General features: G+C 34.5%; 4 protein-coding genes across 4 annotated transcripts in view; 2 read left to right on the top strand and 2 right to left on the bottom strand.

Annotated features, from left to right (window-relative positions):
- Positions 1-2,597, top strand: part of LOC105320394 (uncharacterized) — a 36,215-nt gene extending 33,618 nt beyond the window's left edge. Inside the window, exon 17 of the mRNA XM_011418321.4 lies at positions 333-2,597. Within this exon, the coding sequence (XP_011416623.3) occupies positions 333-696 (364 nt within the window). The 3' untranslated portion in view covers positions 697-2,597. The remainder of the gene's footprint in view (positions 1-332) is intronic.
- Positions 2,598-4,913: 2,316 nt separating this feature from the next.
- LOC105320391 (fumarate hydratase, mitochondrial) lies at positions 4,914-13,583 on the bottom strand. Its single transcript, XM_066087002.1, has 9 exons — positions 13,457-13,583; positions 12,591-12,716; positions 11,407-11,517; positions 9,483-9,659; positions 9,093-9,248; positions 8,350-8,461; positions 7,982-8,062; positions 7,392-7,595; positions 4,914-7,201 (listed from the first exon to the last, which is right to left on the bottom strand). The coding sequence occupies exons 1-9, from the start codon at positions 13,457-13,459 to the stop codon at positions 6,777-6,779; spliced, it is 1,395 nt and encodes a 464-aa protein (XP_065943074.1). The 5' UTR covers positions 13,460-13,583; the 3' UTR covers positions 4,914-6,776.
- A 322-nt stretch (positions 13,584-13,905) lies between these two features.
- Positions 13,906-17,674, bottom strand: LOC105320392 (zinc finger protein-like 1 homolog). The gene is made up of 6 exons (XM_011418319.4): positions 17,517-17,674; positions 16,681-16,801; positions 16,104-16,297; positions 15,438-15,798; positions 14,992-15,115; positions 13,906-14,745 (listed from the first exon to the last, which is right to left on the bottom strand). Exons 1-6 carry the CDS (start codon positions 17,616-17,618, stop codon positions 14,553-14,555), a joined length of 1,095 nt encoding a protein of 364 aa, XP_011416621.3. The 5' UTR covers positions 17,619-17,674; the 3' UTR covers positions 13,906-14,552.
- A 175-nt stretch (positions 17,675-17,849) lies between these two features.
- Positions 17,850-22,939, top strand: LOC105320393 (transcriptional regulator ATRX homolog). The gene is made up of 9 exons (XM_011418320.4): positions 17,850-18,004; positions 18,734-18,888; positions 18,999-19,075; positions 19,861-19,986; positions 20,381-20,458; positions 20,711-20,804; positions 21,069-21,145; positions 21,582-21,649; positions 21,776-22,939. Exons 1-9 carry the CDS (start codon positions 17,917-17,919, stop codon positions 22,915-22,917), a joined length of 1,905 nt encoding a protein of 634 aa, XP_011416622.3. The 5' UTR covers positions 17,850-17,916; the 3' UTR covers positions 22,918-22,939.
- Positions 22,940-24,348: the final 1,409 nt, after the last annotated feature.

The raw sequence follows: 24,348 nt of genomic DNA, 5'->3' as shown, positions 1-24,348 counted from the left end.
TACCCCAAAAAATAATATCTGCACTTTCATTATCAGTCTTTGAATGAAATTCCAGAGGTTTTTCTTTATTTTTCTTACAAAGATTTAGATATGCACAGTATATACGGTAGTGTTTGTTTAGTTAAGTTTTTCTAGATTTGACGCAAAGCAATCCATCAAGAGAGCTGCGTTAGATTTTAACACAGAATTTCAACTGCCTATCTCAGAAATGTGTCAGATTTTGTAAGAATCAAAACCAAAGGGAAAACAAAAATTGGAAATATTCATCAGTTTGGGCTTTTGGAGAGTTTTTTTTTTTTTCCTTAAGTAATTTTTGAAATTCTTTGTTTCAGGTACACCATTATGCGCCAGTGTTGGATTGAAGTTCCTACTGACCGCCCCAATTTTACAGACTTAAGAGTTCAGATAGAACAACTATTGTCCAGAGACAGAAACTATTTAGATCTAGACAACATAGATGCTCCCTTGTCAACATCAGAGAGTAGTAGTTCCCCAAAATCAGATGACTCGGACACTATGTCCCTGATTAACTCCAAACCGTTAGTACATAGAGTGATTCCTGGGCAGTCGTCATGGAAACAGGAAACCAGTTCACCGGGAACCAGTCGATCTGTGCCTCAAAAAACAGTTACCATAGCTACAGACCCTGTGACTGTAGTGTGTATTGAGAATTCAGATCAGTGGAGCTCATCATAATCTTCGAATAACATTGTTTTCATTATTTCCTAATGATGAAGAATACATGTACATTAAAACAATATAGCCAGTCTGGGCATCAAATTGCACAATAGGGAATACATGTGAAATACTGACAAGTCCTAAACATGTGAAATCTTTTGACTGTTGCAGATTTGCATAAAGTGACCCATGCTCAATATTGTGCAGTGAATGTAGAGGACTGTGATAGCACAGACAATGAATGTGCTGTGCAAGCACTATATTCTGTGCACAGGCTTCAAGCCAGTGTCATTTGTGCAGTGAGATTAAATACTGATGAGGTTTGCTGTGATTCATGATGAACAATTTGTTGTTTAATTTTGTTGATTGACAATGTAGATCTGTAAATGTTTATATATTTATATTTTACAGTAGAAATATTTATTATGAAGCTGTGGGGAGTGTTCCTCACTTGATGTTTGAGATTTTACATGACATAGGGCCAGTATGTGTAATAAAATGCATTGTCTTCATTTTTCAGATTTTTCCTACATTGTACGTATATGCCTATATTTTTGTCATAAACTCCAATACACTGCATTTCCATATATTAATTGACTGTTATCAACAGCATATTAGATGGAATACTAGATTGATCATAACATGTAAACAGAAACCTTCTCAACACTAGTATGTATTTTCAGATAAAGATACCAATCGAAGGATTTAAGTATGTTTAATTTTCCCCTTTCTTATTGCTTCCTCAAAAAACCTTGCTTGTGGTAATTCTTAAAAACACATACCCATTGAACCTTTTGCCCAATACATGTTTAAGATATCATATGTTGATAACGTGCATAATTGTTATATACTTATGAGTCAAGTTTAAACCTTTCATTTTTCATTTCAAAATAGACACAAAAAGTCACAATAGTTTGTTGGGGGCATTTGAGCATCTAATCTAGGTTGTCACGACCTTCCATAAAAAAAAATCAATCAATCAATCATTAAACAAAATCAATAAGTTACATTACTTGAATACCCATCAATACTAATACACCCGTGTTATATGACATACAGGGCATGCGTTTAACATTCTAAATATATATAATAACATTTGTACAACATACATGTACATAGAAAAATCAGAAATAAATTTACCTTCACATAAGAGTAATGAAAGTAACCTCAGGTGACCAATTATATATTATTTTGTGTATTCAGATATGATCACAGCGTTGTATACAAATTTACATGTATTTCTGCACTGGGTACATTGGAAAAGTTGTTCTCCCTGGAGAATTTCATTAAATCATATATTGTCTCCAGAAGGACATTGTCTTTTTGAAGTTGTTATGTCATTTAAATTATTTAATTATCTCTTCATATCTTCATGCGTTTTCATAATGGGCCATTATTTCACAATGTCTGTAATTACACTTCCTTTAATTACATGTGTAATTGCAAATTCTCGCCTGGAATTTTTGTTCTTGCAGTGCACTCTGTAAAGTTTTATATTTGGTTCTTCATTTACAAAAAAATCTTTTGTTTAACAGATAAATATCCCTATAATAAAAGTGTTATTGGACCAAAATATAAATGTGTATCCGTTGCTTTGATTTTTGATTATTTTTTGCAAGCAAATATTTGTAAGCAAACTCAAATAATTCATAGCAAATAGTTTTGCAATGAATGTCTTCACTTTTTAGATGCATCAGTTTCTTCTTACAAAAATTCGATCAAATATGAGTTCAGTTTCATTGAGTGTGTTCGTTGGAGTCCATTGTTACTATTTATATACGAGTGTGTTCGACTGACTCTAACTGCAGTGGACGTGGTTGTGTCCCCGTTCACGCGTCCGTCCACCACACTCAAGTTTGTAAATGTTTTGTTATTAATTATTGTATTTCATGCATTTCACAATAAACAAAAAAAAGATAGTTGTTGTAGTTTTATATATGTATAATTCTTTGCATTGGGTTTGCTTCTTTCTTTCTTTCTTTTTTTTTTATCTAAATCTGTGATCAATGCAACTAAAATATATTCGTTTAAAGCTGGCTTTGCGACTGAAGTCGATGCGGTGCAACAACTGCACGCTTTGCAAAAAAATATAACAAATTTCATTTGAGTAGCTGTTTTGTATCATATGTGATTTATCTGTATTACAAGAAAAAACCGTTTCTTAACAAAAGGTTAAATCTTGCTGTGAAGCTTCCTGTTTTTGGTCCGACATAAAGGCGTGTTTGACTTGAAATCTCGTCGGTTATCATGTCAGCTGTGCTTCTTCAATACGTTAGCAGTTATCAAGAGCATGGCTTCTTTTTAATTCATTTAATGTAATGCCATATTAATTAAACATATTTTACGAATATGTTTTATGAAAAGATACCGGAACAACCTGAGAGATTCTTATCTACAAGACAAATTGGGATACTTGAAGAAATACTCGATCATACATTGAGTTCCGTGACATTTGCGCAATGTATTTTAGCGCGATTCTTGAAACGAACATCGTCTGGACGTGGTCCTGATGAAAAGAGATAGATAAACCAAACGCAAAAAAGATTAGATTTTTCTCTTTTGATGGTACGTAGATTAGCAAACACGCTGTTCCGCTTGAAAGTGACAGAAATATCGTCAATTTTATAAAACTTTAGAGAAGTAAAATATTCCAAATGGCACCAAGAGAACTGTCGGCTGTCAGCGAAACATTCGACTCTCTAGTTACGATAAGCTTGCGACAAGTCGCGAGATAAGCCCCAACAGTCTTAATTTTGGGTTGTCTGATCGGAGACGCTTTTGATATCTTTAAAGTTGTCATTGATGCATCTAGGATGGAAAAGATTCACATGTTTAATTTCGATTATTTTATTTTCGTATTTAGTTATTTCATCTCATTTTACAAGCAGTTGAAAGTTCTAAATGCATGGAATTCTTTCGATTTCAAGTTTAAAATTCACTCTCTCATCCTGAAAAACAGGAATGAAAAAAAAGCGATACAGAGCTATCATCGTGTACTGTGGTGAACGCTTCCTTCCATTGTTTTATCGACAGAATGAAACATTGCCATTCAAAAATAAAGATAGTGGGATGTTTTAGTTGGTACTTAGGATAGCTTAAAAGATTTACAGGCCTCGCAAAATGCCAAAAACAATTTTGATAATACATTACATTTAACTTATGTGTGTCTGTTTGGAGCATGTTACATAATTTATACAATTTATGTCAATAAAGATATTTTGTAAAACATGAGATTCCCGCCGTCTTCAAATTGATTCATCAGCCGACTTTTAACACAAGATCCACACAAACGTTGATATATATCTCTAATAACGACTGAGAAATACGTTAAATCTACGCGATTACTCCAAAATTATCGGAACCAACAGTACAACGCGACCTGTCTATCTGCCACTTTCCTGCAACAATCTGCATGTTCAAGAAGAGGAACTTGTGTTGCCTAGGTTTTGTGGGGGTTATGGATGATATTGGGTAATGGATTTGCGATTGTATTATAGTTTTTTTCTAACGTTGTCTTAGCCCATCAGTGACGTAGTCGATATGGTTTCTCTGTTTGCTCTGTGGAGATACAGTCGCAGAGATAAGGTAGCAATCGGCTGGAGGTTGTCTTGTCTATTGGGCTTATCAGAATCTTTGTTCCACCCTTACCGCTCAATATTTTGACATATTTATCAACAAAATAAAAAATCAAGCCCCCTCAATCAAAACAAGAAGCAATCGTAAACGAGGCACATGACGTTGCTCGCAATGGATGTTAGGCTTCATTTAGAAAAGCGTTTGTTTTGCTTTCGGCAGTTGACCGTTTACCTTGTATCAAGCAAAGAGAAAGACTCGGGGGTAATAGCACCTTCAAAAACTCCACGTACAATCTGGGCGCCAAAACGTCATGTACGCTTGTGTTGAAGTTTCGATTTACATGCAGGATTCGGCAGCGTGACGTATCAAGTCGGGTTGATCTTGGTTGTTTTGCTCCACGAGTTTTAGCATGATATCAATGATAACTGTAATCTATAAATACATCTGCTGAGTGAACAGTCTGCAGAATGACTGCGACAGGCGATAAATAAATACTTATAAAAAGAACCAAGTATCGCGATATTTGGCACTTTCCTTTTTTTTTCGTCTTTTTTTGAATCTCACAAACAATGAAGATTGAAATGATCGTCAAAAAAGCTCTGACAAGAATAAGATAAATGCTATCATTGGTTACCAAAATAAAACTGGATGAAAGTCTGTTTTAGATAAATCAATAGTTTAATAAAAAATGCACATTCAGCAAAACATATAACCAACGAAAAACATTGTACACATCATGCGTGGATCTAGAGGTTGGTCGTAGGGGGTCCGGAAACCCCTCCCCTGGAAAATTAAAATTGATTAAATTCATTATTAGTAAAATTGTCAAAAATATGCACCGGGCCCCAGACACAATTATTCCTTAGACCCCACCCCCATGGAAAAATGTTCTGGATCCATGCATGCTCACGAACACTATTCCGCAGTACACAAATAGAATATGTTCATATATGTTGTTATTTTATCATTGATATGTATACACAAAAGATCACAATTCGTTTTCATAATAAACAAAGATAGAAAACTACCTGATTGGAATACCTTTTGTGACTCAAGACGACAAAAAAATTATTAGCATTGCAAGCTAAAGGTAATGTATAAATGTACGGTAGTTAAATTTCACTGTTGTACAAAAGATTAAATGAAAAAAAGTTATGGAAAAAATTTCATGCAAAAAATAAGGTTTTGCAGTAGCCACAGACTTGTGAACTTTTGATCCAAGTTCTGCAAGTTTTTTTTGTTGGCTATTATCAACTTCAAACAAATTTTCATATCTGAGTATAAGATGAAAAAAAAAAACTGGAAGTCATTTTCTCTCAACTTTTGGTACAGTTTCTTGAAGTTTAAAGATCTGTGATGTGGATTTTGACTAATTTGCAATAATGAGATTATTTCCAGTTGGTGGTGGAAATGTTATACATGTATACAATTTTCAATTCCAGTATGTTTACCGTTAATTTTTTGTTTCAGTGCTGATTATTAAACAGCAAATTCAGTGAAATATCAATACTAAATAACATACAATTATATATCTCACATATTAATAGTTGACTCAATGACAAAAGTGTTTAAAATTAGTAATCTTTAACACCCAAAATGTTTTGAATTAAAATGGTTTGAAATATTTACATAATTCTGATTAAGAGCACTAAAAAATAACTGAATCCTGGTTCTTTCATCACATAATCTGTAGATGGCTAGATCAAAGAAAGACAACTAAGAAATACAAATGGAATGTGGTTACAAGGCACTCCAGGAACTGACAAGTATACTGTACAAATACATGCTGATATGAGAATGTCAGAATCACAGAGAAATACATCTTGGCTATACAGTACTATACAGTATCAAAAGAATACTGTGTATCTGGTTATCATTTACATAAACTTGGAAAATATTATATGTCATACCTGGCTTCATTTGAATCGAATTAAAATCACCCCTTCTAATAAGGTTTGTTAATGTCGATGGTAAGAGGTATAGCCTTCTTTCTCATTATTAGCAAACTTCCAAGGTACTCTTTCTAAAACTTCTACTTAAAAAGGAAATTTGCAAAAATTTACAAAACAAAACCTCATGACACTAAATGTATTGTTGGGTCTGATGTTAAACACAAATACTGTTCATTAATAATGTCTACAATAAGAGGTACATGTACATATTAAAAAAAATTAACTTGCAACTGCACAAAAAATCTTATCTTTTAAAAACTCTCATTGAAAATAAACCCCATATCTAACTATAATGCCTCTTATTTAATCGAAAACCTTGAAATGACCGGAATACAGGACAATGCATTTTTGTCCATCAACTAGGAAGATGTCTTTATTGGAAGACATGAAAAAATTATGGGGACAATATTGGGAATGACAAATATCGACTATTGTCACAGACCAACAGATGAAATAAAACATTAATGTATGCTCAGATCTTTGCAAGATTTGAATTTCATTACATGTGTACAATCAATACATGTCCGAATGACTCTCATGGGTCTAGGAATTTGTTCTGCTGCAGTGGCATTACTTTGGTCCTAACATGTCTTTTGGTTGAACTTTGATGTCAAACTCCTCCTCAGTCAGCATCTGCAGTGACACGGCGGCCATTTTTAACGTGGACCCTGTGGTATGAGCATGCTTAGCTATCTTTGCCGCGCGGTCGTACCCTATGTGTGGATTCAGTGCCGTGACCAGCATCAGAGACTCGTTTACAAAACGATTAATCTTCTCTGTATTCGGTATTATTCCATCCACACAGTTTTTGGAGAATGACACACAAGAGTCTCCGATCAGTCTAACAGACTGTAGTACATTTGTGACGATCACTGGTTTGAATACATTCAACTGAAAATGGCCGTTACTTCCACCTACCGTCACTGCAACATGGTTTCCCATCACCTGAGCTGCAACCATGGTAACAGCTTCACACTGTGTTGGATTTACCTTTCCTAAATGCCATATCAATATTAAACATTTAGTTCATGTAATCTTATTGCCATCATGATTTACATGCACAATTTTATGCAATTAAAGAATTAAAAAACAACACTTCATTGGTCAATTTGAGAACAATTGAGAGGTAATTCAACATAAACATTTTGAACATCACTAGATCATAACACACTTTAATTATTTTACCTGGCATGATACTACTTCCAGCCTCATTCTCAGGTAACGAGAGTTCACCAATTCCACAACGAGGCCCTGACCCCAGATGTCTAATATCATTGGCTATTTTCATCAGACTACAAGCTAACACATTCAGTGATCCATGGAGTTCCACCAATGCATCGTGTGCTGACAAAGCTTCAAATTTATTTGGAGCAGTCACAAAAGGGTAGCCTGTATTTCAAAAATAAATATCTAATTAAAGTTGTTGCATTATTTAAACTAAAAGCTGGGCTATGATTAATGAATGGTTGTCATTTTCAATTATCATTACTTTTGAAAGTAAAATTTGGTGTTTTTAGGGGTACGAAAATAAAATTCTGATAGTTTTAAAGATGTGAAAATAAAATCTTGTCATAAAAACATATAGTACATGTACCGGTACTATCATGATCAACAATAGTGTTAGCATTTGCACTTAAGGTAAAGCGTAAAGGAGCCAATTCATAAAACCAAAAAGGGTAAAGGTCACGGGTTTCTGATGATGGAGATTGACAACAATACCTTCATGCTTTAATTAATTATAACATTAAACTGAAATGTTTAGAGAAGTAAATCACCTGTTTCCTCTGCTATTTTGGCGGCCACCTTTTCTGCAAAGCCAATTCTGGAGTTCAGTCCTGTGCCTACTGCTGTCCCTCCTCAAGAATATACCAGGTATATTAAGTATTATTACAATGAGAAACATGTTAATTTAAGTCTGACTCTTTTTTTTTAAAATATTCCATCCTTTTTGGAAAACATGATTTACTATATAACAGATTTTTTTGCATGGTGCTAGCTTTGGTTTATTTTAGCAATTTGATTGTAGCCTGCTAAAAACTCAATCACTTAATTTGTACCATTTAGGATAGTCCTGAAAACATGAAAGACAACTTGTGTCTGCAAAAAATAATTTAAGCCAAAAAAATTGTGAAAAAAAATTTACCTGCTGCTAGATGATATAAACGTGGAAGTGTAGCGTTCACTCTTTCTATTCCATTCTCTATCTGATGTACAAAGGAACTGAACTCTTGACCTAAGGTCAAAGGAGTGGCATCCTGTAAACAGAAAGAAAATTTAATCTTTTACAGTGTGAAATATAATCTAATAGCAGAATTGATGTTCAGTAGCAGAATCATAACAGTTACATGTAAGCAACATAGGCGAAATTCTTTGAATGAATTTGTCTTTTAAAGCTCCACAGGTTAAGCATTTGTTACTTATAACCTTATGCTGTGGGTTGAAACTTGTCACTTTATGGATTACGTTATTAATCTTTCCATGTAGATCTATGTTAGATTAACAATTTAACAAAGCAGATATTTTAACAGTTTCCTTCAAAAATAGATTGTATTCCAACCAAAAAAGCTGCTGAAAAATGCACATTAGTAAGATCATTATCAATAAGTTAACAAGCTTAAAAGGGTTTAGGCTTTAAAAAGTAAGCATAAAATAATTAATTACCAAACAAATTCATGCATTTATCTGGTCTTAAGATGTCAACCACCAGTTTACGTCTCTACAACCTGTATAAGACACCTGTACATGTACTGTATTCAAGGGGGTGTTAATCTCAGATTATCAACAATTATTTTTTGATATGCATTTTCATTTTAGAGGGGTTACTAATATGTGTGCCTGTGGCAATCTTAAAATGATTACATAGAACCATTTTTTGTTAGTCTTCACCTGTAGATGAGTCCTGCCGATCTTGACAATGTCCTTGAACTCCTGTTTTTTAGTTTCCAATGATTTGAGTAGAACCTTTAGCCCCGGCAACAATCTCTCCTGGACCTCAAGGACGACAGCAATGTGCATGGCTGTCGGAAAAGTGTCGTTAGAGCTCTACAATACATAAATATTAAATTGCAGTGTAATTAAATAAAGAGAATATGGATATATCTCCATATTTACTGCAGTTGCAAGTTAACAATACAGTCATAATTAATGTTATTTCCAATAAGTAAAATGACCATTGCAAAATATTGTCATGATTTTTATTTGATATCCAATGACTAAAATGACTCCTGGCATTGAACTATAATTTCATGCAATGATTTCATCCAGTTCTTAACAAACCTGGGACATGTTGACATGGTCATTTGGGTGAACAGGTTGCTTGGAGCCCATTGTTCCTCCTGAGAGTTCAATAGCTCTATTGCTGATGACCTCATTAATGTTCATGTTTGTCTGGGTCCCCGAGCCTGTCTGCCACACCACCAATGGGAAGTGATCCCATAGCTGTCCCGCTATAATCTGTGAACAAACACTGTGAATTTATGAACCACCAAAGGGAAGTGATCCCATAGCTGTCCCGCTATAATCTGTGAACAAACACTGTGAATTTATGAACCACCAAAGGGAAGTGATCCCATAGCTGTCCAGCTATAATCTGTGAACAAACACACTGAATTAATGACTGACCAAGGGGAAGTGATCCCATAGCTGTCCAGCTATAATCTGTGAACAAACACTGTGAATTTATGAACCACCAAAGGGAAGTGATCCCATAGCTGTCCGGCTATAATCTGTGAACAAACACACTGAATTAATGACCGACCAAAGGGAAGTGATCCCATAGCTGTCCCGCTATAATCTGTGAACAAACACTGCTAATTTATGACCGACCAAAGGGAAGTGATCCCATAGCTGTCCAGCTATAATCTGTGAACAAACACTGTGAATTGATGAACCACCAAAGGGAAGTGATCCCATAGCTGTCCCGCTATAATCTGTGAACAAACACTGTGAATTTATGAACCACCAAATGGAAGTGATCCCATAGCTGCCCCGCTATAATCTGTGAACAAACAGACTGAATTAATGACCGACCAAAGGGAAGTGATCCCATAGCTGTCCCGCTATAATCTGTGAACAAACACACTGAATTAATGACCGACCAAAGGGAAGTGATCCCATAGCTGTCCAGCTATAATCTGTGAACAAACAGACTAAATTAATGACCGACCAAAGGGAAGTGATCCCATAGCTGTCCCGCTATAATCTGTGAACAAACACTGTGAATTTATGAACCACCAAAGGGAAGTGATCCCATAGCTGTCCCGCTATAATCTGTGAACAAACACTGTGAATTTATGAACCACCAAAGGGAAGTGATCCCATAGCTGTCCAGCTATAATCTGTGAACAAACACACTGAATTAATGACCGACCAATGGGAAGTGATCCCATAGCTGTCCAGCTATAATCTGTGAACATACACTGTGAATTAATGACCGACCAAAGGGAAGTGATCCCATAGCTGTCCAGCTATAATCTGTGAACAAACACACTGAATTAATTACCGACCAAAGGGAAGTGATCCCATAGCTGTCCAGCTATAATCTGTGAACAAACACAAAGAATTAATGAATGATCAAAGGAAACTGATCCCATAGCTGTCCAGCTATAATCTGTGAAAAACACAGTAAATTAATGAGCGGCTAAAGGGAAGTCAAGTGATCCCCATAGCATTCCTGCTATAATCTGTGAACAAACACAGTGAATTAATGAAAGACCAAAGAAAAGTGATCCCATGGCTGTCCAGCTATAATCTCCATAATTGTGAACAAAAAAGGGAAATAACTTGACATTATTGAGATGGTAGCCATCTCAAAGGGCCTGTTTAAATATGGTAAGTACCACTACTTTTGATTCAAAAACATTTAAGAGGACTGCTTTTATCTTAAATTCTGAATTTTGAATTTGAAAAGGAACTTAAATTCACAGCCTCTGCCAATCCCTTATCTACAGGCAGCATTTTGGTTAAAATGAACTAACTTATATAGTGAAATTCAGTGTCATAAACAATCAAAGCAAAGTTACTGTTTAACCCAAAGATTGATCTTGCAACAATCTGAAACAAACACAACCAAAGGGAGGTTACCTCATAGATCTACCACCAAACAGATCAATGAAGCCCTAAAGCCGGTATATGGTATGTAGCTGAATATCTGAAAAGAGAATATTTGGAAAACAATTTCTTGGTTCCTGTGTTAACTCACCTCATCAGCTACTCTGACAATGAGGTCAGCTATGGTTGAATCCAGTCCATACTCTTGATTTACCCTGGCAGCACATTTCTTCAAGATCGCAAATGCCTTGATGATGGGAAGCTGTAATGGTGTTAATCATGTTGACTTATCAAATAATTCTGTGCTTTATGAAAAATTGAATTTCCATGGAGATAACATTGTGGAATCTCATAATTATGATAACAAACAAGAAGGACAACTTTTGAGAAAATGAGGCATTTGCAAAAGTTAAATCAAAAAATAAATCCTAAAACGCATTGCTCTCTAATTCAAGTTACATGTAATTTAGTGACAGTACAAAGATGTTAATACCCGGTAAATGTTTTAAATAAGTTGACAAGTGTGTATATGATTAGTGCTTAATTGATACAAATACCAGTAGTCTGTCCCACATGCATATGGATCCCTTATTGTGTTCTTTTATCCATACAAATATCCAAAGTATTTAATTCTGCCTTGTAGTACATATACGTGTTGTTTACTTTTCATTTCTGTTAAGATTTATGCAATGAAAATACTGCAAGATTTCTCTTCTGACATTTGTTTTCATTAAAGACAATTAAAGGACAGGTGACACAATCACAAAATTATTAAACAATGCATTGGATTGTCTGTGTGATAAAACTGTAGAACTACCCCCGCAGCCCCGCTATATTCATCTATTTCACAGCTATTGCAGCTGTAACATTGGGCAATATAAGTAGATCTTAAAGGGTAAATCTACGCCAGTACTGTGTATGTTAATATCATATAGCATTCAGGATAACAATGCACATGTACAATTTTTTAACACTGTAACCTTTCTGAAACATATATAATCTTTAATAACATGATTTTGCTAAAATAATGTTGAGGAAGCCAATCAAAACGACACTTAGATTGTCAATGAATGAGTCAATATCAGGGTTGTCTCTAAAAATTGAAGTAGAAGGAGGAAATTAAAAAGTAAAAGGGGTCTAGGGGGTCTAGCTTATAGTTGGATTGTGTTTGAATTGCAATATTAGCCAGGTATTTACGTCATTTTAGACGGGGGAATTCTCTGCCCCCCGGGTCTTAGAGACAACCCTGCAATATTTTCTTTCTTTTTTTAATATGACTCTAGGCCTAATTCGTTTCCCTAAATCCATTTAACACATTCTCAAATGATTTCGTACAGGCATTCGTTCTGATGGTCCGCCTATGTTGAAGTTAATGATGGAACGAGCAGTGTTTGCTCCATAGTACTTGTCTGCAGGAACCTGGATTTCTCCAAAGCTGTCAGTCTCTGCACGAAAAGATGCCTAAAAATTAATGAAATGGATCAAATCAGAAAAATAGGTATCATTTCTAATTGTTTGTATTTATGACTTTTACCCCCTCTTTTTTTCTTACTTAATTGACCATTAAACTATTGACATCATGATTTCTGACTTTCCAGCTGCCGACATCCCTTGTTTATTACATTATGCTAATCTTGTGTACCTGCATGTGTATGTTCATTGGGTCTTAAATTTGGAAGAAACAAAATACTCATGTTTTTTTATATCATAAACGGTTGGCCCATTTTAAAACTGTTATCAAAATCTAAGCACAGGCCTCTGAATTTTCATCAATAATATAAGCCGTTAAATGTAGGGGGAAAGAAAGATATATACCCTATCTATATATAAATACACATATAAATACATATACATATTTATATATAGATAGGGTATATCTCTCTCTTCCCCTACATTTAACGGCTTATTGATAGAAATGCAGAGGCCTGTGATCTAAGAGAACTTTCAAAATTAAAACCTTGTAATTGTTTACAACAACACGAACTGTAAATAGCTAAACAAAACTCTCTCCTACTTTTTCTTTCTCTATTATTATTCATAATACATGCAGCAATCTCTCTAACTTATAAAACATGTTATGGTTAACTAACTTTAACAACAGAGAAAATTCCAGTTTGTCCACGTGTTGGGGAGTTATTTAGGTCGGTATTTCGATGCAATACTAAACCGTCACGCTCACAAATCAATACTTGGGTACCTACCATTATTATGCTGTAACCTGTCTTTAGGAATTTTACTGTCCTCTTTCTAGTTTCGTTTGTCTTTGCTGTCGACTCGAGTCACAGGGGGAAGTAACTCTAATGTTTACCTGTATTTTTATGGATTGCGATATCCAGGGAGGCAACTCGGTTTTTTCTCCTTTTGGAGGCTGAAGATCAACAAATTACCCATTGGGTCTACCTTAAAATTTTGATTAATACGATTTTTCAACCCTTAAACTGAAATTTATTTATATTTCAGCTTTAAGATTTAAATATTTTATATTTTATTCAAAGCTTTTCTTCAAAATGAGACTGATATACATGTTGTCATGAACAAGCTCTCTTCAAAAATTTTTTTGTTTATCAACAAAGTAAAATGCAATTTTTTTAATACATTTATTAACCTTAAAACATATTTTTCATACATAAACAATCTTTTTAAATACAATTCAGAAATTTTAAAATATGTTCACCATAATCACATCAATAAAGCAATTCTAATATTACTGGCATTTATTTGGAATAAATAATAATTGCACTGATAACGTAATAAAATTGAAACCAGCTTAATATACAAATAACCCTTTATAATATACATGTATAACACATTGTGTAACATTGAATGGAAATTCGGGTTTAAGTTAAAGTACAGCACTATACATATCTATTTGAGTTATCATCTCACATGCAGGTCAAATGCATATTTCCTTCATCTTTGACAAAATAAAATGCAATATTTGTTATCCATGATAGCAACATATCACAGTACATCAATCAGATGGTGAATATGAGATGGTATAACTTATAATGGTCCCCGGGTCAACCATGTACACGAATATTCATGATTTAACATTATAAATCTACAATCCTTAAGTTACAAAGCAAAGCCTTAAAACAAATGTATACAGATAACAAACATTTGAATGTCTTACAAAATACAATGTACTTTCAAAATAACTATTAGTGCATAATCACATCTATTCAGATGTCAAACCATCAATAGTTTTAAAATAATTCAGTTTTTACAGATTCACAGTCTCTGAAATTATTTAAACATACACCAACTGTAAATGAATAAGAATAACACAGTCACATATCAGTCCATGATTTCATCCATCACTCTAACTTGGGGATTTCCCAAAAAGGGGTCCTCGTCAATGCCGCTTCGACCTAGTTTTGAGAATATCACAATGATTGTCAAAAAGCCTATAATTCCTATTACTAAAACCACCAGGAATTTCTTCCTTATGGACATTGGATCCTTCTTTCCATGTTTGCCTTCTCTTGACCTAAAATGTAAAAATATCAAATAATAACACAGTAATTAATGTTGAAAAGTATGAGTCTTCTAATCTTATGTAACAGTTACTGTTATTTACAATACAATAATTTTCTTCAATAATTTTAATTACTGGTACATGAATTGTAAAATGCCTAAGTCATTTTATCGGTACAAGTGCTTTTTGACTGTTCTCTCTTTCATTTTGATAAAAGTATTTGATAACACAGTAAACTTCAACAGCTGCTTAACTTACTTTAGCCATTTTGTTAGCCATTCCATAGCTGATCGTCTTCTATACTTGTTTTCATCATGGTCAAGGGATGTATTAAATATGGAACTTGTGTCTTCTTTAGTGGAATCAAACAACTTTCTGGGATCTGAAACATTAAGATAAAATTTACAAAAACATGCAAATACCGTATATCTTACCAGGTATTCATAGTTCTGTTAATTTAGATGATTGGTTACAGTCTTACAGAGCATAAATTTTAGGGTGAAGGTGTAAAAATTGGGAATTTTGGTAGAATTGTCTAAATATTCAATGCTGGAAAAAAATATGTGCACACTGGTCCAAAATTCTTACCACCATTTCTCTTCATATTTTGAGGCCTGCCTGTTAGAATTTTATAAAAGATAATTAATTTTTTACTTGTTGAAAATGATTTCTGTTCATTAAATCAATCACCCATTGTAACATACCCCCAAAGGCGAGTTTATCCTGTCCCCTCACTGAGGTCCCCTCGTCCACACTGATCACACTGTGTTGGTTGGGAGGAACGTGGGCGCTGGGTCTGTTGTAGTTAGGAGTTGACATTGGAGAGTAGGGGGTCCCAGACTGGGGATTCGGTGAGGCTCCCAGGGGGTAGGGAGATGCAGCAGGTGTGTTTGAGAATCCTGAAGAGTTTGGTAATGTCCCATGATTCTGAACAATTTGAGATTTCTGAGGAGTGCTATGAGTCGGTAGAACTGCTTCTGACTTTATTTGAGAGCCCTCACTGCTCTGTGAGGTGGGTAGTTGTGTTTGTGGGGGAGGCAATATAGGTTCTTGTGGTTCATCAATCTAAACAAAAATGTAACATACAGCGATATGATTCAACTTTAACCAGTAATCATTGCATGTACTTACTGTTCAGTATCAAAGAATCAAATTTTTTATGTTTGTATAATTGTATTTCACATCTTTTTTTTTTTTTATCAAAACATGCATGTATGTATACATATTAGTATACATGTATTAAGCTACTTCCATTATCACTGATACATAGAAAACAAATATAAATGATGTTTATTCTTATATTCTATTCATCAACTAAAATAATAAATGCATGTGTATTGGTGTACTACAAATAGTGGTGGATGACTTACCAGGGGTAAACCAAGACCTGCTCTGGCCCAGTTGACAGTGGACAGGAGGGTCTTTAGTTTGTCTGCCACAGGGGACACCATGTTCTGTGGGGGGAAGATCCCTGCATTACAGGTGGGACATGTGTAGCCAGCAGGGGCTGTGTTAGCGGGAAACTGCTGGGCATAATGGTTCAGACAGGGCCAATGGAATATATCTGTGACAAAAAGGGCAGTGTTAACCTTTGAAGCAGAAATATCAGCATACTAATGTATATACTGTATATTAATTAGTATTATGTATATAATCATGTTTATTATCAGCAGACTTTGCATTGTCAATAATCAAATTTTCTTTGGCATGATAAGATACTTATATACTAGCTCAACAGCAACTATTTCCCTCAGCTCTGCCTTGGGAAATAGTAGCTGTCTCAGGGGACAACAATAAACTTGCTATTCCTCATAGCCAGCTAATAGGAATATAATGTACCTGCAACTATACACTTGAACATGTAGAGAGGTCTGATATGGTACTCACTGGGGTTATGTGCCATATTTCATTGTACTGAAATTTACATGATTATATTAATGTACTCACCATAACAAGTCAACCTGACACAGTCTCCATACTGCTCATCACTCAGTACATTGTTACATAGTCTACAGTTAGGGTTGTAATCACTGTCCTGTAACCACTGCAGATATGACTTGATTACACACTGAAAAACATATTAACAAACAAACTGAAAAATAGAGACAATTTGAAGTGTATTCATCAAAAATTTCTTAAATGAAATTGAATTTAAAAAATACGTAAATTTTGGGCGCTCATGCAAATGGCGCTTTGGCTTTGGGGCAGTTACCCGTACAGGGGGGGGGGGGGGGGGATACAATGGTCAGACCGGTTTCAATACAGGCACCAGATAGCTCAGTTGGTAGAGCATTTGACTTGAAAATCAGATGGTCTGGGATCAAATTCTAATCTGGTCTGCCATTATTTCTCCCATCCTGATACACCTAGAGGTAACCGGGCAGACTACCCTATTTGTTTACAAATTTGGGGTATTTTTTGTATCTAATTGTTACAGAAGGAGAATCGCTACAAAAAGTGTTGCAAAATGATTTTATAAATCAAAGAATGTGTGTGATCAGGACTCCACACATTTCCTTAAACTAATGCCGGCAAAAATTGGGTGGGCTGGGTTAATGTCTACGGCAAAGTTTCTAACAGTGTTTGCTATATATTGAACTTTTCCCTTTTGTTATGATCATTGAACATATATTGGAACTAAACCTAGTTATATCCCGTGCATGGAATGACTCCACAAAAACATGGCAATTGGTTCCTGAAATTCCTATTAAATCTTGTCTGCCCTCCAACGCATAATTACCATGATTAACTGACGTTTGTGATTTACAATTTCAACAATTTACCTTTGCATGATTTGCCACAAGACAGTTCTCACAAACATTTACTCTATGTTCGAAACAAAATAGGTTGGTCACTTTCTTTTTGGGGCATTTACAGAGCCCCATCTTTCAATGTTTTAGTGTTGACAATTTTCACCGGAAGTTTGAACGTGGAGGAAATACTAAAGCACAGACTCGTATATGTACGGAATCCGTATTTTAAAAAAAAATTATGTTCAATTATAATACCTGCGGTAATTTGAGATATATAACATTAAATATAAAATTACAATTAAAATATAATATCCATTTAATTTTCTCGCCAGAAATATGTTGAACTGGATTTTAATAGAGTAAAACGTTTTCACGATTCAGAATTAATCACCACGTGGTTTGTTGACACACACATGGACAGGAGATCAAGATGGCATGTGGAATTGAGTCAGTGTGGAACAATCGATTTTTGCGGCCTCCGCCGGTTATATCTCTACCTGCTCCATTGATGCAGCAAGGTATGAAATACAGTTTTATGATTTCACAGACATCTATGCACAAACGACTTACGTACTTATACTTTGTTAATTCTTGGAAAATACTGCACAATGCAATCGGGCAATAGCTGAAAACAATAAGTCAATCAGTTATGTCAATGTCAGTTATGACAGGTTATCATCTTTTGGGCATATTTCTGTCCACTTCATGTATTGAAAGATAGACTTTCGGTATGCAAGAATAGTACATACTAGAAAGTCAGCTTCTTATTTCTACGTGCAAGATAATCATATTTACATGCAAGTTACCAAATCTTTTTCTTTTCTTTTTTTCAAAAATCTGACTTTAATATGTGAACATTTACTTCCAAGCGTCAGTATAAGACAGCATTATTATGTAGACATGCTATTGCAACTTATTTATGTCAGCATGCAAGTTAATAGTGTGTTGACATGCAACTTAAATATTAACATGTGAGATAAATATATTCATATCAATATCATGTTCAATATCATTGAAGCTGACATTCAGCTTGGTTGCCAGGATCCAAAAATATTTCCGGAGGGTAGAGTTCGAAGGGTTTTCTATGTCTGGGGGAGGGGGCGGTCCAATACCTATTTACAGTAATTATTTAAATATATAGATTTAAGCTATTTGAATTTTCCAAGGGGGGGGGGGGGAGTCAAACTGCTGCAGTAATCATCATTCTTGTTGTCTTAGAACTTGTATATACAATCCTTTTTACATAGATAAGGTGAAAATAGTATTGAAGATTTTGAAAGAGATGCAGGAAGACAAGGAGAAACAGGACATTCTCGTTCAGGAAAAGTTTATACTTAGCCGAATTATTTACAAATTGAATGCTCAGTTACGAAGTGAAAAAACTCTACAATGTTTAAAGAGGGTAAGCCAATCATAATTAATAATATTCAGTATTTGTATTGTATAATCCTGTTTAATGAAGTGAAAAACACTCCCATTTTTCTGCCATTTTACTGTTTTGTACATTAACAGATAAAGGTGTGCTTGTCTAAGTTGACCGAAATGAAAATGGAGAAAACAGTTGAGGACTACCTTGGCATACTAAAACAGTAAGTGAATAATTCAAAACAATCTTTAAAATGCAGTAAAATTAGAAACAACTTGTGTATTAACTGATATTTATGAGCATCAGTTTTAGTGGATTTTGTAAAATACACTGTTTCAACAATGTTTAAGGTCAGACGACACGTTCCTCAACTTCAGATAACCTTTTCCAGGAATTTGTTGATGGTTTACTACTAATTTGACAAGCTTTCTTGCAAAAAATTAGGGTACCTTACCAGGCATTTCTGCAAAATACTAGAGTAAGCAATTTCCTATATAATCTTCTTGAAAATACAATTGAATTGCTGATATAAAAATAAATGCATATACTGCACAGCGAAATTCACTATATTGAAACTCTACCTCGGCCGGGGAGGGGGTTTGAACTCACGACCTCTAGAACCTATACGCTTCTGTCAGTGAGCGGCCACGGTTCTAACCACTCGGCCATCGTGACACATAACCATATCCAATTAAATTTTAATCATTTTTAAAATAATTATAAAATTAATATTTTTTATTGGAACTCTTTATTACGAGGAGATACAAAAAAGATTCTCGAGGAACGTGTCGTCTGACCTTAAATTAGTGTACAGTTTGGCCCTCAAAAAACAAATTGTTGACATATTTCTAATAGATAGATAATCATTCAGTTGTTTCAAATATCAGTGCAATCTTTCATTCCTACTTGCTAAGTCTGCTGAATATTCAAATGCACGCTATTAGGGTTTACAGATAATTCGTAGACTGCGTGTTTAGTAGAGTACAGTATTTGACTGTGTTATTTTAGGAGCAATTTGATGGCCAGGACACCTTACCTCCCTTCACAACAGATGATAGAGCACCTGTTGGTCAGGTTGATTGGAGCCAGGTACCTCTACAGACAGACTGCAAACTTCTGCAGCACAGCCTATGTGTATCCTTCATAGCAGACAGCGAGGAGTCTATTAAAGCATGCATACATGCCAACCATCCCTTTTTTTTCAACTTAAAATTTTAAAATATTTTTAAGCTGTTGAAAATGTTAATAACTCTATCATAATGAGAAATGCAAAAAAAAAATCCCAAGCTGTCCTGTTTTTGTTTTGGTATGTGCTCATATGACATTAAGCTTAAGTTAGTCTATCAGTTCAAACCATGAACATCATTTTGTTCAGTTGAAGCTTTAAGAAAAAGGAGAGAGAAATTAAAGCTTTATTTTTCCCAAAAAATCAAATTTTAGGCTAACACTTTTAATTTTTTTTATCAGTTGTGAAAAAAGGAACTGCTCTTTTACATTTTCGTTTGCAACATTCCCTGACAATTTAAAGTAATCTGAAACAACAGCTGGCCATTGGTACATTGGTACCTCAGAATCTAACTCTGATGGCTCTCATCAGTAGGGTGTGGTAAGTGTGTGTGCTCTATTACTTGTAGATAGAAGGACTGGACAGTGTAAATAGTTTCTTTATTACTGGTACATTGTATACTTGTACATTTCAAATATTTTCTTTATTGTTCCTTTAATGGATTGTGCAATCTTAATACTGACACTGTGAGGAAATGGCAATGATTTCTCCATGTGTAATGTCATATTATATCAGATTACTGATCTTTGACTTGTTTGATAATTTAGTTTGTTTATTCACATTGGATTGCAGGTTACTGTCGAGAGTATGTTCCAAGTCTTGTGTACAGTGGTATGACAGTATTTACACTTGCCTGCCTACCTTTCCATCAACTACTCACAGATGGGTCAGTATTTTAAAAAAGACATTCTACCATAAAATTTGGCTTATTTTGTTTGATGTTTTCTAAAGAAGCGAGTTTATCTATTAAAGTGTAACCTGTGCAGAAAAATACTTTTTGGTTCAAAGATGCTGTCGACAGAATTAATAATAAAAAGTCAATTAGATATTACCGATATTTAACATTTGACTATAAAACATGGATTACAGTAAATACCCGGGTTTTGGGGTTTTTTTAAGTGGTGACTTTGTTGTATATGTTGTTTTGCAGTTACCACAGGGTTCAGTTTTACCCAGCACTATTGCTGAACCAGAAGATGAGTCAGATGAATCGGTCATAAGTCAAAGGTAAGTGTACAAAAAAGAAGGTGTTCTGTGTTTATAATGCAATATCCCTTTCCCGCAATCTTTGAATTTTATAGATTCTTATGGTATGCCTGAAAAAATTGAACTTATGTATCAAATTTGGATTTTTACATTTGTATTGATGACTCTCAGGAGATACTTGATTTTCATATAATTAGCACAGTTGTGGCCCTTTGGACTTCAATATTGTAAATATTCAGAGATTTTGTTTGAAGTGTGTATATAGCTCTTTTTGATACACATTATTGAATTGTTTGAAATTTCCCATGCTAACTATTAGTTTGGTGGTTGGAATTATGATTTTTTTCTTGATGGCCAAAGTTATATATGAGGCTACTTTTGAAGAACATGTCTTATGTTGTTCTTATAACTATAATTTACTGCTATAGCCTTATCTAGTGTTTTTTAATTTGAGCAGTGCTTCCAGTGAGAGAAAAATTGTAAAGGACAGAAACAGTGAAGAAAAGGGTTATCATTTTCATGAAGGTGAAAGATTTTGAGCAGCTTGCCATACTTGATATACAATGTACATGTATATTACATGTAATTGGTTCATATCTTACCTTTCACTCTCAAATTTGAAAAAAAAAACCCTTGTTTTATATGTTTTAGATGATGATGAGGAAAGAGGAATAAGTACTGACACAGACCATGACCTTGCCACAGAAAGTTTAGCAGGAAATGATGTTTTGGGTAGTAAATTCAATAGCCAACAGGAAGATTCAAGTAAAATCAAGAGGAAAAACAGTGTTAGGGTTCGATCTAGGACAGACTCCAACCAGATGGAATCAAGTGAGGATGAAGGGGAAGTTGTTTCAAGAGATGAACAGAGTTTTGGGACTGAGTCCCATCCACTAGTCTTGAGTGAGGACGAAGGACAGCCTGTCACAAGAACAGGCCACATTGAGAAATCAAATTCATCAGTATTCAGTGAAGATGAGGGGGAGCCTGTATCAAGATATAATCCACAGAAGGAAGAGGGTCTTCCACACAAAAGAATGAAAGTCACTGAAGACGAGTCTGAGGGAAATGATGATGAATCAGACAGAACTGTTATTAAAATGGATAATGTAGTTGAATCAGTTCTTGATGAAAATATTGTACAAAACAGTTCTGTTGATGAACTTCTTCGGTTGCTGAGTAACATGAAAATGGCCTCCCAAGAGGAAAGGTGCCTTGTTCAAACATATGTAGAAGCTCTGTGGAAATTGAAAGGCGGGTCTACAAAAAAGGGTCAGAAGAAAAAAATGAAGCAAGCAAGAAAACTCATTACAGAATTGAATGCAGAGCTTGCTCACATTCGAACAACTTGTCAGAAAGAAGGTGCAAACAAAAAAGTGAAAAAACAAAATAAAAAAATAAATAAGCCACCAAGGTCAAATAATGAAGCCATGGAAATGACTGAAACTAAAGCAGGGAAGAAACGGAAATGTGATTTGGACTGTGATGAATCTGACACTATGAAGAAAAAGGGCAAACTAAGCCCAAGATCAGATGAACAAAATGGTACAAAGGTTCCAAATTATTCTTCAGATGATAAGGAAGGATTTTTAGCTATGATAAAACTGTGGCAAAGAGGTCTTCATGAATCTTCTGAAGTGACAGTGAAGGGATTTAAATACAATCTTTGTGATGAATCAAAGAAAAGAAAATTTAGCAAAAAATTAAAGTTTCTCAAACGTCAATTTTTGAATGGAGACTTATCAAAGAAAGAGTGTTTGGATGCTATTCAGTCCTTTTTATCCTCTGTTTGAAAGAGTAAAATAAAAACATAAATTACATGTGTCTGTTGAGTTGAGTCAATTTTTACTTTTTATTTAGCTAACCAGATTGTAGGCTCAAATGAGCTTTTCTGATCAAGTTTGCCTGTTGTCTATCGTTATAGTTGTTTTGATTTTCGCTGTAAATACGTTTTCATCTTTTTCTCCAGAACCCCTGGTGCAATTTTGACAAAACTTGGCACAAAGCATAGGAAGTAAGGAGCCATGAAAGAAGTGTTCAAGATTCAACAGTGCAATTCATTTTCAATTTCTTATTTGTAAATCTAAGGACCAAAACTTTTCCCATAGTATCATGATTGTTTAGACCTCATGCTTTGATTTTTAGTTTTTCTCTAGGCTTTGAATATATCAATTTTTTTTCTGTGTATATAATTGCTCATTATGTTGAGTTTGGATGCAATTAACCGTTAATTTTCAAAACTTGTTTTGTTTTAATTAATTGGAACTGTTAAAGTAATTTAATTTTTACATCTTCTAATCACATGTACAATATTTTCTCCTCTATTGTGAAAGAAATCCAATTGTGTATAAACTGTAACGGATAATTCAGTTCAATTCATTTACTCTCTCAAAACCATGCATAAGGTACAAGAGGTATATATATACCGGTATAACATCTTTACATAGACAAACAGTCTGAATGAGCAGAGCTGGCTCATTTTGCATACGGAGGACAGATCTCATAATTTTTGGTAATGAAAATACACAGTTTATTTTTAAAAAGGTTGGTATCCGTCCAAAGATTAAGGTACTTAATATTTGGTTGGACATAGTATTTCCTTGCTAAAAAATCTTTTCTAATTGAAGTTAATGCATTGCATTCTAACAGATAATGAAATTCGTCCCCAATTGGTTATAATTACACAGATTGCAGATTCGTTCATGTCGTTGTAAATTATTCCAGCGACCAACCTCTATCGGAAGACGATGGTTACTTGTTCTATATTTCACAATAATATTTCTGAATTTTCTAGCTAGTGTATTTAAATATTCTTCACAAACAAACTTTGTTTTAAAGATCCTATATCTGATATATTTACTGGAGTCGTTGATATCCCTGTACCAGTTTTGAAGAAACTGATCTTTAAGCTTTTGATTAATTGAATCACTTGTCCACTTAATTGACACTGTAAAAAAAACTTGATCCACCTAAATATTACTCATATATAAATACTGCCTGTTCGGGAGGGTAACAGTTGAAATTGACACCCTGAGGAAACCATTGTCAACCGACGCGAAGGTTTTCGAGGGGTGTCAATTTCAACTGTTATCCTCCCAAACAGGCACTATTTATTTTTTTATACTGAATGTCTTAATTTTAGAGATTTTTTTTTACTGCTTTTATACAGAAATGACGTGAATTTCACGGCGAACCGTACGCGCATAATTTACGCGCATTTTAAC

The sequence above is a fragment of the Magallana gigas genome, chromosome 6 (genome assembly GCF_963853765.1).
Source record: "Magallana gigas chromosome 6, xbMagGiga1.1, whole genome shotgun sequence".
In the NCBI taxonomy this organism is placed as follows: Eukaryota; Metazoa; Mollusca; class Bivalvia; order Ostreida; family Ostreidae; genus Magallana; species Magallana gigas.
Note: the sequence above shows the minus strand (reverse complement) of the source record. Positions and strands in the feature narration are given on the sequence as shown.

Coding starts and splice junctions, on each gene's coding strand:
- LOC105320391 (XM_066087002.1), bottom strand. Junction 8,063..8,349: donor TTTATATCATCTAGCAGCAG/GTAAATTTTTTT, acceptor TATATTCTTGAG/GAGGGACAGCAGTAGGCACA. Junction 7,596..7,981: donor CAAAATAGCAGAGGAAACAG/GTGATTTACTTC, acceptor TTTGAAATACAG/GCTACCCTTTTGTGACTGCT.
- LOC105320392 (XM_011418319.4), bottom strand. CDS start 17,618: ATGGGGCTCTGTAAATGCCCCAAAAAGAAAGTGACCAACCTATTTTGT. Junction 16,802..17,516: donor TTGTGGCAAATCATGCAAAG/GTAAATTGTTGA, acceptor TATGTTTTTCAG/TGTGTAATCAAGTCATATCT. Junction 16,298..16,680: donor TGTCAGGTTGACTTGTTATG/GTGAGTACATTA, acceptor TTTTTGTCACAG/ATATATTCCATTGGCCCTGT.
- LOC105320393 (XM_011418320.4), top strand. CDS start 17,917: ATGGCATGTGGAATTGAGTCAGTGTGGAACAATCGATTTTTGCGGCCT. Junction 18,889..18,998: donor CTCTACAATGTTTAAAGAGG/GTAAGCCAATCA, acceptor GTACATTAACAG/ATAAAGGTGTGCTTGTCTAA. Junction 20,805..21,068: donor CATCAACTACTCACAGATGG/GTCAGTATTTTA, acceptor GTTGTTTTGCAG/TTACCACAGGGTTCAGTTTT.